Here is a 19003-nt window from a genome sequence, read left to right as displayed (position 1 = left end):
AAATTCACACCAGCCTTTTCTGCGAAACTAATGTTCGAAACAGCTTTAAAGTGATGTCGTTTAATTTCTGGGGTCGTTTGGCGTGCAGTTTTACCATTTTTAGGCACAGTGACAGTCAAACTTTTTTTCTCTCACAAACGGTAAAAACATCATTTTGAGCTAAGCACTGACTCCCGCGAAGTGAAGAATACCCTTGTTATCGAAAACGACCGTGTTACCAAAGAACATGCTCAAGTCTGTGCTAATATATTTTTCACATCGTAAAGCACCATTTAATTTTACTCTCTCTTGTCTCTTTTATATACACAGCCCTTATTGATCAATCAACTCAGTTCGAAGTCTGCGCTGATTCTGTATGTCACCAGTCTTCCCTCTTTCCGCGCTATATAGTTTTCAGCACTCATTAAGAGAAAAAAGAGAACGTTCCATCGTTTCTTTCTCACACCAACTGCAACTAGGCAGATTGTACAGGCAATTATATTTTTTTCTTTATGGCACAGCCGAACAGAAGGCTAGATGACGCGCCGTTTGCTACGCCAGTCAGACTCCATAAGAAATTCATTCTCGGGGCGTAAAACAGATCACAGAACGAAGTGCCATGTCTTCACTCCAATATCTTCCTTCTTTTAATACTGGTAAATTGATAGCGCCAAGTTTTTCTACCTTCGTCTCCTCCGCAGTTTTTTTCACCACGCGTGAAATAGAGAATACACGCGTTCACAGACCCATCTTCATCGAGGAACAGCTTCTAAGCAATTAATCTCAGTCTCCACAGGTGGCGCGCCAATCTGTGGACACTAAAGCATCGTAGCAATCGCAGCGTTGCTGGTTTCTGCTTATCTTTAATAAAAGTTTTCACTCACTGACTCAAACGTAGGGTCTACATACGTCAGTTTTATAACTCAATTTTTTTTTAAGAGATCGTGCTTCAGTAGTTTGTATGTCGCCGCTCACGCAGACTTCCGGAAGGTGAGACGAAGTATCGTGACCGCGCGCAAGTAAGCGCGTATACGCTATGAAAAGCGGAGTGTCAGACTAACCGTAAATTATACAGGCCTATACAAGACACCGTAGTGACATGCGTATATTTCACACCTTATATGCTGTCGGCGCTAGTTATATACGAAAATGGGGGCCAGAAAAGCAGCTCAAAATGAGCAGACGACTGATACAGAAAGAACAGATGAAGTCACGAAGTCGTTTGCAACTGGTATGCCTTGCTTGATACATCCGTAGACCGCTGAAAAGCCCCACGGGAAAAGCAAAAAAAGGAAAGGGCGCACTTTTATGACTCAACGAAGTTACAGTGGGTAGCGATACTGGGAACAGCAGACTGAAGACAAACTTTTCGCACATACAGGCCAAAGACGCACGAAAGGAAACATTGTGTCAGTACGAAATAAATCAATCGGTAACTTTATTTCTACATCATGTACACAGATGCTGGTGACCGAAGACAAGAAGACACTAAAAAGGTATTGACGTAGTCCACAACCGTTCGTCAGCGATCACACCCCATTTGCGACTGATAAGCGTGGTTTGGTATTTCTGCGTTCTAACGGATTCCTATTCAGACTTCTCACAACTCTTTAATGATTCATAATTCAAACCAATCCAAAGCGACTAAACAATTAAGGAATAGAAAACTTCACGGTGCAAAATATGACGACGAGGGCACATCTCAGGCATGTTTCGTTATAGGAGCCAGTATACCTTCAAACTCTTTTCTCATGTTACGTTAAAAACACTTTCTGCGCGACAACGCAGTTTCGCAGCGTCAGCTGTTAAAGAGTTGTTTTGCGGAGATCACGCGAGTTGCACGTAATGACGTCATTGACCTGATGATGACGTCATTACTAGAATCGTAGCGCTGGATAGTGACATACTGGCCGGAGGGGAGTTTATCAGCTTGCATGACAGAGTAGCTCTCGTCAACACCGGGTTTCGGCGTGGCATCCGGATTACTGGAATATGTACATCTGCGTGTAGGATGAATGGTCCTGAGTGTAGGTCACCGGGTAGTTGTAGATCAGTGCCCTGTTCTCTTCTTCAGGCGTCGCAAAGCCGTGGTCGTTCTTCCGGGCTGCATGGAATTTTGTTTTTAAATGCGTAAAAGTTATCAATAAGCAACATTCTAGCGCTTCATAACTCCTAGCCTAGTAGCAAAATACGCCAGAGCTGGTTTCAAAATAGAACAGAAATTGTTGTGGTCCTGTCGTTACGACAGATTTTTCTGTCGTATTCTGAAGTTGTCTGTTGTTGTGACAGAACTGCCTCTGCAATTACGACAGGAGACTGCTCAATAGTACCCAAATTCCTGTTGTTACTACAACAAGTTCTGTTGTCAGGTCTCAAACATTACAGGAAATTCTTTCTTGTGCTTTTCGTTAGGGTTAAGCGCCCTTCTTTCACTAATTACCTGCTGTAAGTTCAGTGTACTCAGAAGAATCCCCCATAATGTAGTAGATTTGTAATTGGGGATAACTACTCATTAGCACCAACCCAAGAGCAGCCGGGACTAAAAAGGAAAGATAAAAGGGTTTTCATAGAAAACATGTAGTTGAAGAAAAATCATCATCATCATCAGCCTGACTACGCCCACTGCAGGGCAAAGGCCTCTCCCATGTCTCTCCAATTAACCCTGTCTCAATGGCTGACTCTCCTGCGTGTGGCCAGTGTGGTTGTGACGAGACGATTAGCCACCTCCTCTGTGACTGCCCTCGTTTTGAGCGAGAGCGCGGTTGCCTAGTTGCTTCTCTGCTCCGCTTGGACTCGCGTCCTTTAACAGAGTCTAACGTTCCGGGGCCTTGGACGCAACCTTCCAGACAACGGAAAGCGGTGAAAGCGCTCCTGAATTTCCTAAGGGACTCAGGTTTGCATTCCCGCCTATAATCTAAGTTTTCTGTGCGCGCCCTCTGTCCCTGTGACATAGTGGTCGATGGACACTTGACAGACTTATTTCATTGCCGCTCTTTTTCCTTTTTTCCCCTTTGTTCCCCTCCCCAAGTGTAGGGTAGCCAACTGGGCATCGCCTGGTTAACCTCCCTGCCTTTCCGTCCTTTTCGCTCTCCTCTCTCTCTCTCCTGTCCTTCGCCAGCCGCGGCCACCCTATCCCTGCAAATTTCTTAATCTCATCCGCCCACCTAATTTTCTGCCGCCCCCTGCTACGTTTGCCTTCTCTTGGAATCCACTCCGTTACCCTTAAGGACCAGCGGTTATCCTGCCTTCGCATTACATGCCCTGCCCAAGCCCACTTCTTCCTCTTGATTTCAACTAGGATGTCATTAACGCGCGTTCGTTCTCTCAGCCACTCCGCCCGCTTCCGATCTCTTAACGTTACACCTATCATTTTTCTTTCCATAGCTCGCTGCGTTGTTTTTAACTTAAGCTGAACCCTCTTTGTTAGCCTCCACATTTCTGCCCAATAGGTGAGTACTGGTAAGATACAGCTGTTGTATACTTTTCCCTTGCGGGATATTGGTAAGCTACCATTCATGATCTGAGAGAACCTGCCATATGCGCTCCACCCCATTCTTATTCTTCTAGTTATTTCCCTCTCATGATCCGGATCTGCGGTCACTACCTGCCCTAAGTAGACATATTCTCTTACTACTTCCAGCACCTCGCTACCAATTGCGAACTGCTGTTTCCTTGCTTGGCTGTTGAACATTACTTTGGTTTTCTGCATGTTAATTCTTAGCCCCACCGTTCTGCTCTGCCTGTCTAACTGATTGATCATGCTTTGCAGTTCTTGTCCTGAGTGGCTCAGCAAGGCAATGCTTGAAGAAATATGCGCCTGGTCATCTGAAAGCTGCATAGCTTTTTGGCTGCTCTTGAACGGCTGCTAATGAGGAATTGCTTTTTTTATTAATGCGAAAGCATTTCTTGGCTGTGTTCGTGGTTTCGTGTCCGCCGAAAGTGGACGCAAAACGTGTCGTCAGCCCTTATGTCCTTCTAGGAAGAGTTAGGAGTAAAATAATGGTTGAAAATATGATAAAGGGTGATAAAATGTCGCTGCGGGTTAAATTTTCTCCATGTAGAGTAATTAGTTCATTAATTAGAGGCTAAAAAGTCGATTCGACGTCAAAATAGTCGCGACGTCGATGCAGTGGGTGGACATCAAAAGAGTCGTGGACGTGAAGTTATGGGAAAATACGCAACCAAGCCGGATGAAGGTCTGAAATAAATTAAAAAGTGATTGACGTTAATTAATAAAGAAAGCTTTGGTCGATGTGCAGTATCCGGAGGAGATTAAAACCATGCACGTTGATGTTGTGGGAGGACGTCAAAACAGCCTCGGATGTCCAAATTGTATAAGCGCGTCAATGCTTTCGCACTGTCCCAACGCGAGTCGCCGCAGCGATCTTTAACGTCTTTTCTAATATCTTCTCTGACTGGCGCTAGCAGCTGCAGAGCAGCACTGGCTGGGAAGGAAGAGGGTACACGTAATTCGTAAAATCTGACTAAGTGCATTTTAAAACGTTTGCACAAATTTTACGTAAGCCGCACTTTACTGAGACGAAAAGTTCAGAAGAGCTTTTCGGAAGTTTGGGACGTCTGCGATTTTTGACAATTTTTGGCGCAGTCACGTTAAAACTTATGAGCACGAATAAACTCAGAATGGCTCAGCTTTACCAGTTAAGACTGAAGGGTAAACTTTTCTAGCTTGTTTCCAGCGGAAGATCTAAAAAATAGCTGATGATATCTGGGTCGTGCCTACCTGTAGAGATAAATGCAGAAATTGCGCTTCAGTTTTTGTCATACACCCGTTCGCTGCACAAAAGTCTTCATCGTCGGTGTCATTGATCTTATAATCTCGTCACAGTGTGCCTCAACGGCCTACAGTATGATGCAACTAAAAAAAGTCAGCAGTTCCTAACACGGGGCCACAGACCGCGGCGTCCTGCATTGCTCTGCTGGCTGATCGTAACAGTGAACGAAGTCAGCTTTTTAATGTTTGACTATCTTAAACAAGCCAGGTATCAAAATTCTAGAGCTTATCATTTTTTTTCTTGTGATAAACTTCTTATTTAGGTGTATAAGAAAAGTTTCAACAACGGGCTACTTTTTCGTCGTGGAGGAGTTCTGTGCGCGGAAGCTGAACGTGGACGGAGCTTCACTGCAGACTTAAGTTGTATCGATGCCACAACTCTTTCGCGCCGGCCATTTTCAAATGCCAGACAGCAGATTCGTTCTTGTCTCTCGTTTATTCCTTTCCACCCTCGAGAAAGGGAAGCCTTACACAAGGTTGCTGCCATGAACAAAAAAGCGTGAGGTTATCGCGAAATTTTAAAACAAGTTCGATTCCACCTAGGCTGCCTGCGCGAGGAGGAGTCCGCCCTAGAGCCGCCATGCTGGTTTACCTGAGGCGCCGCCTCTACGTCCAACATTCTTAGAAAAAAAATGTTAATATTGCAAACCTGTGAGGTACTGTTAAGAAAATAATGAAGGTATTGGTCCATTCTTCCGATCACAGCAAACAACTCTGTACGAAATCATTTGTGAGCGGGAAACCGATTATGAACGCAATTTTTTTCACATAATGTAAGATTTCATTATAGCGATCAATATATCCGCAGGTCACCCGACGGCAGTCTTGCATTTTTTTTTTGTTACAGCCGCCATCGTCGCTTCGGTGGACGCAGCTGTTGCGACGCGCGTTTTTTTCTTTTTATCTTTCCTTTCACATCTTTGAACTCCGTCAGCACGTGGCAGCAATTGTGGCTCAGCCCGAGCCAGTGGGCAGGCCTGTGTACTCTCCTTTCCATCCTTCCCACAGTCGCAACAACAACTTTCATCAACTTTAAGCCTCACTGAGTCAATTAAATCTGGCTTTTGCATATGAGGTCACGTGAGAGATACCACCTCCTGTGGACATATTTTGCGGACGCACTCTGCGAACAACTTGGTTTGGTTTGGTTTATGGGGTTTAACGTCCCAAAGCGACTCAGGCTATGAGATACGCCGTAGTGGAGGGCTCCGGAAATTTCGACCACCTGGGGTTCTTTAACGTGCACTGACATCGCACACTACACGGGCCTCTAGAATTTCGCCTCCATCGAAATTCGACCGTCGCGGCCGGGATCGAACCCGCGTCTTTCGGGTCAGCAGCCGAGCTCCGTAACCGCTTAGCCTCCGCGGCGGCCGCGAACAACTTCCGGTGATGCCTTTTCATTCGCATGAGCCATATAATTCGTTCGCATTAATAGCGCTAAAGTTATTTACAAACCCGAAGTAGATTGGTACCTTCTTGGAGGAAGAAGTTGGCCATGTACTGTGAAGCTCGCACGGCGTTCTCGCTGTGCGGAACATTAGTGTGCCCCTTCTTGTACACCCACTCGAAGTTGTTCTTCTCAGGGTGGAACTGGACGCCGTAGAACGGGTACTTGAGGGCTGCAACAGACGCAAGACAAAAGCGTAATGAAAACACTGAGATGGTGGTGAAAACTTTATTTGAAACTGGGGAGTTTGGGACACGTAGGTCCTTGGGCCCCCGCACGGCCCCACTGCACTCAAAACGTTCATGCCACCCACGAAACGTCCGGTGAAATCACGTCTGCCAAAAGAAAGTTTGTCGGACATCTGTCGACAAATTTACAGCACGACAAATTACCGACGTGGTGTATCATTCCGATACTGACATGGTACAGTCTTTGACACAAGTAATCAACCTCCTCTTAACACTTCTCAATTTATCAGGAGTTACATTTTCATTTAGAGGAGCGTAAAGGTGGCGGAGAACTGTCGACCGCAGCGACGCCACTTCGACAGTCTTCCGTCGGCCTGCTCTTTCCGCGGTCACGGCAGCCTGTTTTTTTCTTTTTCAAAGACGGCACGTTCCATCTACAAGATGCTTCGGCAATTATTATTTATTTATTTACAAATACTGCTAATCCCAATTGGGATTGTGGCAGGAGGGCTTAGTAAGGTTAACAGAACGCGGTCAAGCATAATTGGAACATTCAACTGGTCAGCATGTTAAGAAAAACAACGAACGGTAAAACGAAAATACAACCGAGCTGTGACGAAAACAATCAAATAACGCATAGAATAAGGCTAATGTCGGTAGTATTATACAAAGAATAACAAAATGTTGAAACATTGCTAGTTGTTATAATACGCAGACAATAAGTAAACAGTAAATATTATAATCGTACACTGCAAAGGCATTAACACAGTATAGGTGTTTAGTTTAAGTAACACTGCATAGTTTGACAAAAAAAACTTACACATAAAAAACAAATAACCATGGGTATAATAATAACAGAACGCAAGCAACCAGGAATGAATAACTAATAACAGGACATACTCTCAACTGCAATATTAAATTTTCTCAATGATGAACAGTTAGTAATAGATGGATCAAGGCTGTTCCATTCTCGAATTGCTAGTGGGAAAAAGGAATTTTTAAAGCAGTTAGTACGGAAATGATACTCACTTAATGTATGCGAATGTTTATGACGCGTTGATCTTGCTTCGGAAAGGGAAATATATTTAGTAGTGTCGAGTTTTAGATGTCGATTTATTAGTTGAAACATGAGTTTTAGTCGTGCGACTTTTGCACGGGTCTGCAATGATTTTATTCCTTCAGTTTTCATTAATTCAGTAGGCGAATCAGTTATTTTGTATTTGTTAAATATAAATCTGACTGCTTTTCATTGAACGGCTTCAAGTTTGGTTATATCTTGATTAGTATAAGGAAACCAAACGACGTTAGCATATTCGAGAACAGATCTAACCAAAACATTGTAGGCTAAAAGCTTAGTTTGAAAAGGGGCTAATGTGAGGCGTCGTCTAAGAAAAAAGAGTCGTTTCAAAGCTGTTGAGGTGATTTTGTCCACGTGAGCGTTCCACCTGAGGTCATGGGTTATTAGTACGCCAAGATACTTATGATTAGTCACTACAGTAAGTGGTGTGCCATTTATAGTATACCGAAAGTCGGATTTATGTTTCTTTCTAGAAACTGTCATAACAGCAGATTTAGCAGCGTTCAGTGTCATCTGCCAGGCAGTGCACCATTTTGCTATAGAATGTAATGCGTTGTTAAGAGCTTCATGATCCTCTAATGTATTAATTTCGCGATAAATTACACAGTCATCGGCGAACAGTCGTATATTAACGTTGAGATTAGTCGTCAGATCATTTATAAAAATCAAGAAAAGAACAGGTGCCAAGACACAACCCTGAGGTACACCAGACACAACATTTACTACGTGGGAGGCTTGATGATTAATTTCTACAAATTGTGTTCTGCCTGATAAGTAGTTGCTAATCCAATTAACTATAGAGCCATGACCTAGAGTTGATTCTAGTTTATTAATTAGTTTAATGTGTGTAACCCGATCAAATGCCTTTGAAAAATCTAGTAGTATTAGATCGGTTTGCTTTTGTCTGTCTATGCTGTGGGATAAGTTGTGGACTAATTCTAATAACTGTGTTACTGTCGAAAGGCCTTGGCGGAAGCCATGCTGAAATGGGGAGAGTATGGTTTCATTTTCAAGGAAGACGGTTATGTGTTTTAGTATGATGTGTTCGAGTACTTTAGACACTGAACAGGTGATAGAGATGGGTCTGTAATTAGAAACATCTGTCCTGTTTCCTGATTTGTGTATCGGAATAATTTTGGCTATTTTCCATTCCTTTGGAAGGGTACATGTTGCGAGGGATTTATTCAAGAGTAAGCACAAATACTTAGCCATCCATTCGGCGTATCTTTTTAGAAAGGAATTAGATTTATTCCGCGAAGGTTCTATCTCCATGACGATTGAATCACGTTGTGGCTTCCCCCGATGATTTTTGTGACGTAAACTGACAGCAAAAGAAATAAATAGTTTAAACTGAAAGCAATCTCCCTTACAAAAAGTGGAAATTTGTAATTAAGCATACATATATTTGCAACCGCACGGCTTGGGGTTTCACGACACCGGGTTCCACGACACCGCCGTGGAACCCGTGGGAAGTAGTAACAGCAGTTGATGCCCAAAAAAACATGTGCAGTATCGGTACTACTGTAGTATGCAGGAAAAAGTGAATACATGATATTAGCAACGACAAAGTTTTCTTATTCTCCTAAGGAATGCAATGTGGCAACCTCCGTACATCTTTTAACACTGTGCCCTCTTTTCCAAAAATAACCAAACAATGGAGTTTGTTTCTTAGTCGTTTAGTCTTGCAGTATGGCACCCCTTGAGCTATAAATCAACATTAAGTAAGAAGAACCCTTGTACTCATCTTTCGAGACCTTTTGGTCATTAGGTATTCCGTAAGTGCTCTATTATACGGCTGAAAAGCAAACCCCGTTGCATGGATGCATTTTACAAAGACGATACGTACCAGGGAACCCAACATCCCTGCTTTGTGACCACAGCCCATTCAAAATGTCAGCAAGTTACTTTAAGAACATAATGAGTTCGATAGTTTTTATGGGCTTTGAAGAGCTGTGATGACCATCACCGCAAACGTCTTAGAGCCCGATGTCGTCATACCTTCCATGCTGGAGATAAACTCCACGCCGTCAGGTCCGACGTTCGTTGACATCGGCCGGAAAAACCTGTCCAGACCGAAAGCGGTGAAGTTCTGCGCCAAAGAAAAGGTGTGTAAACGACTGAAGGAAAATATGTTGAAGTCAGAGTAGTTCGTTGGATCAGTTGCAAATTTTCGCATCAAAATTTCCACAATTCCAAAGACGGGTATTTTATGCACCACTAATGGGCAAGCAAAAAAGACTCGATCATCTCTAGTAGCACTCTTGTACATAAATTAAATGCAGTTAGAAGCTTATGCGGTCCTAAAATGCAGCTCTCGTATGCCCTCGAGGTGCGGGAAGCGGCTTTAATGCCTCCTTGTTACCCTATCTAACATATAACTACATGTGACATAGCGAGAAATTCCAAAAAAGAAGTAGAAATCATTCCAATTTAAAGAGTTCAACAAAATTTGTAAGTAAATTCTAAATTTGGCGGTTTAACGTACCGATGCGACACTTGGGCTTTGAGGGAAGCCACTCCGAATTAATTTAGGACGCCTGAGGTTCTTTAACATGCGCTGACATCGCACAGTTCCGTTTTTGTATTTCGCCTCCGACAAAATACAGCCGCCGCAGTAGGTATCGAACTCGTGACCTTCGGAACAGCAGCCGGACGCCAAAACCACAGAGTCAACGCGGCGGGTTATAAGAACAATTTGCAGCTCATGACTAATAAAAATCAATATGAAACTCATGGTAGCTTGAAATGTATACATAACATTGAAACACACATTAGTTAGAACACAGGAACAGAAAATTGCATTGATACCAGTTTACAAGCTAGTGGCATACGAAAACACAGGTTAGTGGAAGTTTGAAAACAATCAAGTCTTTCTTTTGAAATGTAGTCCTGTTGCGACTTTCTGCAGATCATTTACAGACAAGTGTTTATGTGGGTGGTCATATACGAATATAAACACGAAAACATGCTAAAGTTACATGCAAAATGAATGCAAAAAGGCTTCACTCCGAACCGCTAAGAACTCCAAATGTTAGAAATAGTTCGTAGCCCTCCACTAAAGCTTGCCTAATAGTCCACGCTGTTAGTCCAATAAGCATGAACTCTTTAACCACATACACATTGACTTGATAATGGAACACTGGAAGAGGGGAAACGACCGACCAGCCAGTATAAAACCAAAGCTGCACAGATAGGAGAATAAGTCACGCGAGTATAACTTTCATTTGCTGCCATACCTGGGGTGTCAGGCACTTTTGGTGGGAATTGTACGTGATGGCCTTCGTCCTCAGAGCCTTCTCCAGGGCCCTAGGAAGCCCGTCGAACAACCGGCTTTCACGGAAACCTGCGCAGCGCCCCGAATGTTGAGGCAACGGTTATTTAAAATCAAAAAGAAAAAAAACAATATAGAGTAAACCTTTCGAAAATTAAGACGCACAGCTTTGTAAATTGATGCCTAATTTACAAGTAGGGTTTTATTAGCAACCTAGGTCAGGACTCTCACGATCTTTTGTTTGTTTATTGCTTTTTCTGAACGCACATGTCCAACTTTCTAGAACAAATTTTGAATACTGAAATAGTGTAAGGTATTGTTATAGAAACATTGAACGTAATGCTCCGTTCTTCCAATATATAGCAAACTCTTTCTTTTAGACTGATTCCATCACTTGCAACGAGCAGTAAGGCTTCCATAGAAAACCCCTGGGGAAAGCTTTTGACGAACAGCAATAATATTAATAGCAAAAAAATGTAAGCCTTCCGACGGGAGAACCGCGGATGTATCGATTGTTACAGTGAAATCTTCCAATATATGAAAAACCTGCGTCCATAAACTGGTTCCAATTCAAAAATGCTTTTGTTCAGAGTTGTTGTGTATGGAAAGAAAATTGACTAGTTGATGGCATCGAAAAACGATATGTCGAACGGCTTGTTCTAAAAGCAACTGACGTCACTTGTGTATTAGGAATACTGCCGTTCCCTGCCACAGTAGAAGTACGACTGCGTCGGCGTGGGAGTGATTTAGTTTGCTCCCCAAAACAAATCGTCTGAGGTACCAGGAACCTCTTATCAGTGTAACGTAGCTTTCTAGTTGATTCTCCATTTAATGCCCCTTTAATGAGGAACAAGATTTCGACTCACCGCTCGTGAAGTTCAGCGGCAGCGGCAGGTCCTCGGCAAAGCAGTTCCTCAGGACGAGCTTGTCAATGGCCAGGCGAGATAGTGCCTCGAAGCCCAAACAGGTTCCCCACAGGGGGAACTCCGTGCCGTTTTTGTGGGCCTGTGTGGTGTGTGACGACAGAAGCATCGAGGAGAATTTGTTGAAAAAGCTTCCAACATGGCACACACAGAACAATGTTGCGCGAGATTAAATCCAGCTACACCTCCAAGCACTGCATACGTACAGTATCTTGCTTAGGGGATGCGAAACGCTTTGTTGTACACAAGCACATATTCTCTTTCCTGAGGCGGATGCCTCTTTGATGAGGTCTAACGCCTGGCTGTCACGAGACCGTATTGTGCCTGATTAGGGTGCGCTCTGAATTTACAACTTTTCCAACGTAGACAATGTCACTTTGTGCATCTCTGTAAGTCTGCATGGTCGCGTCTCTTTCGTTCTCATTCAATACGTGCGCTTTTTATCTTTTATCATGACAGCTGCCTTAAGGGGAATTTATTCGGGATAACCAAGTCACCATGTATGCAGTATTTCCCAACCGGAACTACCCATTCAGGCCGAAACCTGGAGTAGTTAGAAGTGGTCGCTGCATACCCCTGTGCGCTATGAATTGAAAACTAACGCGTATACTTGTTGACCAAGAGAGAGACTGCATAAGGAAAGGTGGAAGATTTAACCGGAAGGAGGTATACCCATTTGCTACTCAGCCTTTGGGGAAAGAGAAGGGGAGATATAAAGGAGGAGAAGGAGACAAGAGACACGAGTTCAAAGGGAATAATAAGGAAGTGAGAATCAATGTTGGCCAATGGTAGCGTTACACCAGAAACAAGGAAATGGGTATACTCTCACTAAATTTTTTGTTTGAGAAGAGGACAAGTAAGCATCCCATTAACCAAGTTGCACAGGTAACCGGTCCAATATTGGAAATGGATGGTTCCACTCAGGTTCTTTGTAAGACTGGCCTTTACCAATATGTGTCCAATATTGGGCCGAATAGCTGTGCTGCTGGGGTAAGGGTCGGGATGGCGTTAATGGGTTAGTTAGTGTCCATACATGTGTAATTGGTTATTCTCCACTTTACATTCATAGATGGCGTTGATTCCTCACACCACTCCTTGCGCAGTGGTGCAACGGTTAAGCGATGCGCCACTGCCCCGACAGGTGGCGCTTTCTATCACAGCCATCGACGGGGCTTGTGCGACCCATGGTTTCTCTTGCCGAGCAACCTCTCGCGACCAATCATAAATTTAACTGCCACCTCCCACGGTGATCAGTTTGCTGACGTCCCGGTGAGTAGTGCATGACCTGGGTTCGCCCACAACAGCTCTAGCACACATCACAAATGACCAGCGAAGCTCTGCAATTCTGCCACTTCTCGGCAGTTGGCAGCTGATTATCGTCCCACCAATGAGGGACAGACGTGGTAAGAGGCACGCCTCTCTGAATCGTGCGCATGGATACCTCCGTGTCGCATCCCCTTCCTCGTAGGTTAACACTATACCACAGAAATTTCACGGATCTCCCTTCAAGTCCAGTGGGCAGTGAAACTCTCTTGGACGTCCTGTGGACGTTTAGGACGTCCTTGGGACATCCAAAAAAATTCCAGAGCCCATTGGGGTGTGTACCTGTACGGCGAGATCAAATATGATCTTGGCTGCTTCCAAGTAGCCAGAGCTTTCCAAGTCGGCTTGACCGCCAGGAAAAAGCACGCTGGAACAAAGAAGAAAACAGGAAACGCTGCAGGTTCCGTCTAAATTACGAGTGCGCGTTTTGTTCTTTTCCGGTTCGCCACGAGGTGAGATTTCATGCAGGTCGACCAACACTGTAGTGCCGTTCCCATGCCATAGCTGTCAAGGTGAAATTTGCACAGGTAGCTAAACATAGGAAAAGAATGACAGAATCATCCTAGCGGTAATAAATAATAAGTCCACCATAGTGATTCATTTGCGAGTATTACGAAGAGTCCAGTGGCGATGGCGCCCTAAAGGACATTCACGCTGATTACCGAAGCTGCTTTAACAATAATTGCTTGCTCTTAAAGACACTCACCCGTTCACGGAGTTGAAAACTTTTTTGTAGTAATCTTCTGTTTGGTTGACGCTGCAAACGTAAGAGGATAGTAAGATATCAACGTTGAGCATGCCAGAGAATTACCTCACGAAGAAACATAATGTTACGAGCGACAGCTGAAAGCACTCGTTCAAGCAAGCAAAATGCGCATTTAAAAAAAGAAGAAGAAACCTTCCACAGTCGGATTTCACAGTACTAGCAGAAAATGCTTCACGCTAATACTTATCCTCTTTTTGCAAAGCTGGTGCATCGCAAGTAGAAATGTCTGGTGTAAGACATCGAGGAATAGTGCCGATACAGGAAGAGAAGATGAATCAGCAGGAAAGGGGTGCAAGAAAGGCCACAGGCAAGTTAACAAATGACGTGGAGCGGCCGGTCAATTTCGCAATTTACTGGAAGCCTGAGGCATTGAGATGTTGCTGCCTTTGCCAAAGGGCACTAATTAATGCCAAATAAGTTGGTCCCGACTAAACTACTATCTTCTCCATATCTCTGGCCGCGACCTTTTGTTCGGTGTACTTGGCGGTCGAGCCCCAGGCCCTTAAATCATTAAACCCTTCTAGCTCAAGGCTTAGAATGTGGATGGACTCAACCAAAGCGTGTTCGGGTCAGCGGTGTTGAAACTGGCCCACTTGCTGACTCGCAATATACACGCGCTATTTTTAAACTCAGCGCTGTCATGACGCATCACATGACGTGATCAGGCGCTGGAAAATGTCCCGAGGATTTCTTTCTAGTGACTATAGTCTTCGAGTAAGCCACACTGATCATTCTCCTGATTTTCTTTCCATCGACGCCAACCGCTAAGACAAAATCTGGCTTACATCAGTGAATAGTCCTAGCCTATAGAGGAGGCGTATGCTAGCGCTGGCACGAACCGAACAACATGGGTGCCTGCCCCGCATAAGCAGTAATAGGTGCGCCTCCACATCAAGCCACCGCGCATGTGCAACTTGCTGGTCCGGTACACTTCCTGCGAGTACGCCTCCGCCAAGCTTGAACTCTCAATTAAAAATAAAATGACCCAGTTGACTTTTTCGATGAGTTGGTAACTCGGTAGCGGACGGTAGCAAAGCACGAAAGCGTTGCAATGGGGCGGTTATGATGCGAACGGGTATACGCTTACAAAATGGGGACCACTCGACCGCCGGCGGCTTCGATGAACTTCACGTAGGAGGCGGCTATGTAGGTGCTTGTCCTGTCGGGGTTGAGGGTACGGCTGTACAGGTGCTGGGCCACGATCCCTGCATGATTCCGTAAGCGGCTCTACTTCCGTGACAGCCGCGAAGATGCGGTTTGAGATGATATCTAGACGAGCTCATCTCAGTCACACCTCAGCGCATTTCGTATAAGGTCAGCAATGGTCATCAAAGTATGGCACGATGTTGTCAAGTGAAAGACTGAGAATGGGGCTCGAGGAAACTTGGAGAACTGTTGACGTAATTTGGGGATAACAAACAAGAAGCGATAGCTGTATCTTACGCACGTGCCCGACCCCTGTCGCACAAAACATGACCCGGATCATGACCCGAAAAATCTTTATAGTCCTTGTTTGTTCTTTTTTCAAAGCTGTCGGCACATCGCTTTATCGCTTTGGATGTGACGCAAGACGCGACCAGATTTATCTCGATTCATCGCATCCAGACGGATTCAAGTCTACGTCGTTCCAGAATGTTCCAGTAACTCTGCACGCTTTATCTATAAAAGTTCGATGTCAGCTTTAAAATGAGCACGACAGAGAGGGGCAGGCAGTCTGTACGACGACCGCCGAGCTCGCTTATTGCTACGCCGCCGCCGAGTGATCCAGTCCTTTGTGGGTGCAAGTCAGCCCAAATAAAGAGTTTTGTTTAGAAGCCATTTTCACTGTATTTCGTCTCTCCAGACTGCAGTCAGTACTACGTGACAATATGCCATGTGGCATGTGTTCACAGCCAGTATCCCTTATAGAAGTGGTCTATAGACTTCTTATAGCCTCGATTGCCTTCCTATAGGTATTTCCTTTTGTCTATTCATAGTCAATAGACTGTCTATAAACAAAAGCCTAACAAAAGTGTATGCCATAGATCTATAGATTCTCTACTGACTGTCTGTAGCATTTGTATCGCCTATAGACTAGTCTATAAGATTTGCTTATAGAGGGTCTATAGACTTTATAGACAAACGGCTGTGCACATTCTATAGAGCGTCTAAAATCATTTTTGTAAGGGATATGTGGACACGGCTGTGATTTATGCCCATTAATGAGGAGGCGAACACTCAATTTCAAAGAGGTCACGTAATTAACATTTCTTAGGGGAAACATGTTACTAACCCCTAAGCTATTCCTAAACCATGTAAAACTACCCTATGCTTTAGAAAAACAACTCGTAGAGAGCAGTTCCTTAGTCATACGTGAAGTAGCCTATACGGGACTTGGGTTTCAGGAAAGCTTTCGCGATATAAATGCCGCTGTAATGAAAAGGGAGAGGTAAATGGGACACATTAATGTAGCCACAAACTGGGAAGACAGGTCAGAATTCTCACCTGAGCTGTCATTTCATTAGCATCGTGAGCATGGTATACAAGAGCAAGAGCTCGGGCCAGACACGTGCGAAACACTATTATACCTGTTTAAAAATCTCGCTTTATAATGGGGTCTCCTTGCTGTAGCTTCGTAGCTGATTTTGCGGGCAAGATTTTCCTGAATAAAAAGTGAAATTGATGACTATCCGAAGCAGTATTTGGGCAATTGTCATGAGCTACGTTACGGGTCGGGATGTTTGTAAGCCTTACCCAGTGATCCTTTCTTTTTATGGCAAGCTAAGCAGAGTTTCTTGGCAATAATAGTGGGCCGTGTCAATAGCCGCTACAAGGAAGGTCGGGTCTTTCAGCGTACAGAGCCCAAACGGCAGAGACCTTGCGGTACTCCTACCGCGATAAAGATAAGCTATAGCTTGTGACATTGGCCTCTCACATGTTTTCGCACGTGTCCTGTCACAACAACCGCGCTCTCAGCAGCTATCGGAAAGTTCCGTCACAGTTTATGTGTGTACAGAATATCGATCTATTTGTTTGTAGGTTTGTTTCTTCCTTTGCTTGTTTATTTCTTGTTTATTTGTTATAGCTACCTCACTGCCAGTAACGATTATCCCAGGGTGCTTGGTTGCGAGATGTGTCGCATTAATACTTTGTACGATGTTCTTTCTTAGAATGGCAACACATATACTATTAAACGTTACAGTAACGATTAGTTTACCTGTAGTGCCCAACGCTGTGGCGCCCTTCACAAGTATACAGCGTTCCCAGCAACGTATCACTCAGCCGTGCCTCATTAAGAGTTTGCGCGATGTTCTTAAAATGGCAACACATACACTATTAGACGTTCCACTAACGATTAGTTTATCTGTAGTCTTTCGCAGTATCGAGCAAGCGGGTATGCAGTGAGCTATCCTCCGGTGTGCCACCATTGCATGGCACTGTGCTCGCAAGATCGTTAACGATTTAGTCATGACAGATGACACTTGCTATGCCTACATTAGAGCTTTTGCATTTATTGCTGGCTCCTGTGCATAGGGTGTTGAGTTACTCCAATTCGACTTTTCTGCAAGCACGAAGGAAATCATTGCGAAGACGTCCCGTAAGCTTCGGGGAGGTTTCGCGAAGAATATGGAATTATGAACAGAAGTAACCTGTAAGATCGACAGCTTTTCGATAAGAGCAGTTGCGGAGACAGCCACGAACCAGTGTATACAAAGACGGGTACTAGTCTGAAACTTGAGAGGTTAATCAGCGGATTGTCACGGCAACTCAGAGTTAAGACAAGCTGCCGAAAACTGCAGAAAACACGTGAAAAAATCTCCAGCTACAAGTAATAAATAGCAGGCAAAGCCACCGCCTGCCAACTACAAAAAAAAAATTCGCCGAGTCATGCCCATGTTTTACCTCGAGTTTCGTAGCAGCAGTGATTGTCCCTTTAGTACGCTGGCAGTAAAAATTCGGCATAAATGTTCTGAACATCTACCAACTCGCAATTGCAGATCCTTACATTGCTGAAATATGAAAAACTGTTAAGGTTTATTCCGGAAATATCTAATTACAATGCAATAAAGTAGGCTCAGCTCCGAGCGTCTAATGACAATAAAAATACAGCGCACGTACTGTGCCAGACAAATATATCAGTAGCAAACTTCAATACTGTACTATCACCTGGCGACACGGCGATACGACCGTTCAAATTGTAGTCTGCTTCGGCGAGAGGTAGCTTTCGCACTGAATGATCTTGCATAATGCGTTCTGCACCTCTTGCAGACGACACTTGTTTTTCTTTACGAAAAACATCGATAAACACGATCTGTGTATTAATGCGAGAATTTAATAGAACATTAGCTTAGATTGGAGAGTATTAGCGCTCGTGCAGTCGGTTTCCTACGTGATACTATGAACAAAACAAAGTTACAGATCTCTGATCGGAGCCTGAGCAGTTTACGAAGACGAGCGAAACGAAACCCCGGCGGAACTTCCTCCGTAACCTTAATGCGTGGTTAAAAAAGTTGAAAAAATAAAGAACGAACAATGTGCGTACCTATAATCGGCCTCTTCGTCGCAGCAGCGCAAGCGGCAAGGGCCGCACAGCAGACCAACAACGCTGCTCCGTACCGCATGTCTGCAGACGACGCACTGACGTCCGAGGGGGTTCGCTCAACGCCACAGATAAAGAGGCCCCGCGAAAAGGGCTTTTCATTCCTTCCTGGGCTACTGTATACGCCCCAGCCTGATACTCGACACAAGAAGACAACACTATCTCCCCTTCCTCGCTTCACCCGCAAGGCTCGACCTCGAATGAGATAAGCATCCGAGTTTGTCCATTCAGGAGTTGCGGTAGCCATCCCTTTGTTTCCAGACAATATACCTTCTAGACATGCTTATCAGCTTACCCTGCTTTCATTGTAATGCAGCAATGCCATTTGAAAGGCATTAAGTGCAGAGTCACTGTCACCAAGTGGCGGCTGGCGGCCACTATACGTAACGCGTTCTTTTGTCCCTTTGGGTGCCGGACGCTGGAAAAAAAAAAAGATGCAAAGGTCGCAAGGTTAAATTGTCGCCACTTCTATACTTTCTTGCGCTTCCAGGCTTTCTCGGGCCTATTCGACTTATGGGTCCCGGACTGTCCTTGTACAGGCCACGGCTTGCACTCTGGGAAAATTCGTCATGGGCACGTGACTGCATTGCCAGAAACTGTTCGCGGATTCGTCACCGTCGTTATCAAAATGGTCTATACACAGTCTATAGACTT

The 19003-nt window shown here is 44.4% G+C and overlaps 1 protein-coding gene across 1 annotated transcript; it reads right to left on the bottom strand.

The window, feature by feature from the left end:
- Positions 1-1397: 1397 nt before the first annotated feature.
- LOC149347950 (gamma-glutamyl hydrolase-like) lies at positions 1398-18455 on the bottom strand. The gene is made up of 9 exons (XM_089587790.1): positions 18293-18455; positions 14858-14975; positions 13711-13761; positions 13287-13371; positions 11625-11763; positions 10724-10830; positions 9486-9576; positions 6247-6393; positions 1398-2083 (listed from the first exon to the last, which is right to left on the bottom strand). The coding sequence occupies exons 1-9, from the start codon at positions 18369-18371 to the stop codon at positions 1962-1964; spliced, it is 939 nt and encodes a 312-aa protein (XP_089443916.1). The 5' UTR covers positions 18372-18455; the 3' UTR covers positions 1398-1961.
- Positions 18456-19003: the final 548 nt, after the last annotated feature.

Source organism: Amblyomma mixtum, chromosome 4 (genome assembly GCF_055824585.1).
Source record: "Amblyomma mixtum isolate Tamu chromosome 4, ASM5582458v1, whole genome shotgun sequence".
In the NCBI taxonomy this organism is placed as follows: domain Eukaryota; kingdom Metazoa; phylum Arthropoda; class Arachnida; order Ixodida; family Ixodidae; genus Amblyomma; species Amblyomma mixtum.
Note: the sequence above shows the minus strand (reverse complement) of the source record. Positions and strands in the feature narration are given on the sequence as shown.

Coding starts and splice junctions, on each gene's coding strand:
- LOC149347950 (XM_089587790.1), bottom strand. CDS start 18,371: ATGCGGTACGGAGCAGCGTTGTTGGTCTGCTGTGCGGCCCTTGCCGCT. Junction 14,976..18,292: donor GACGAAGAGGCCGATTATAG/GTACGCACATTG, acceptor GGAATCATGCAG/GGATCGTGGCCCAGCACCTG. Junction 13,762..14,857: donor GGTCGAGTGGTCCCCATTTT/GTAAGCGTATAC, acceptor TTACGTTTGCAG/CGTCAACCAAACAGAAGATT.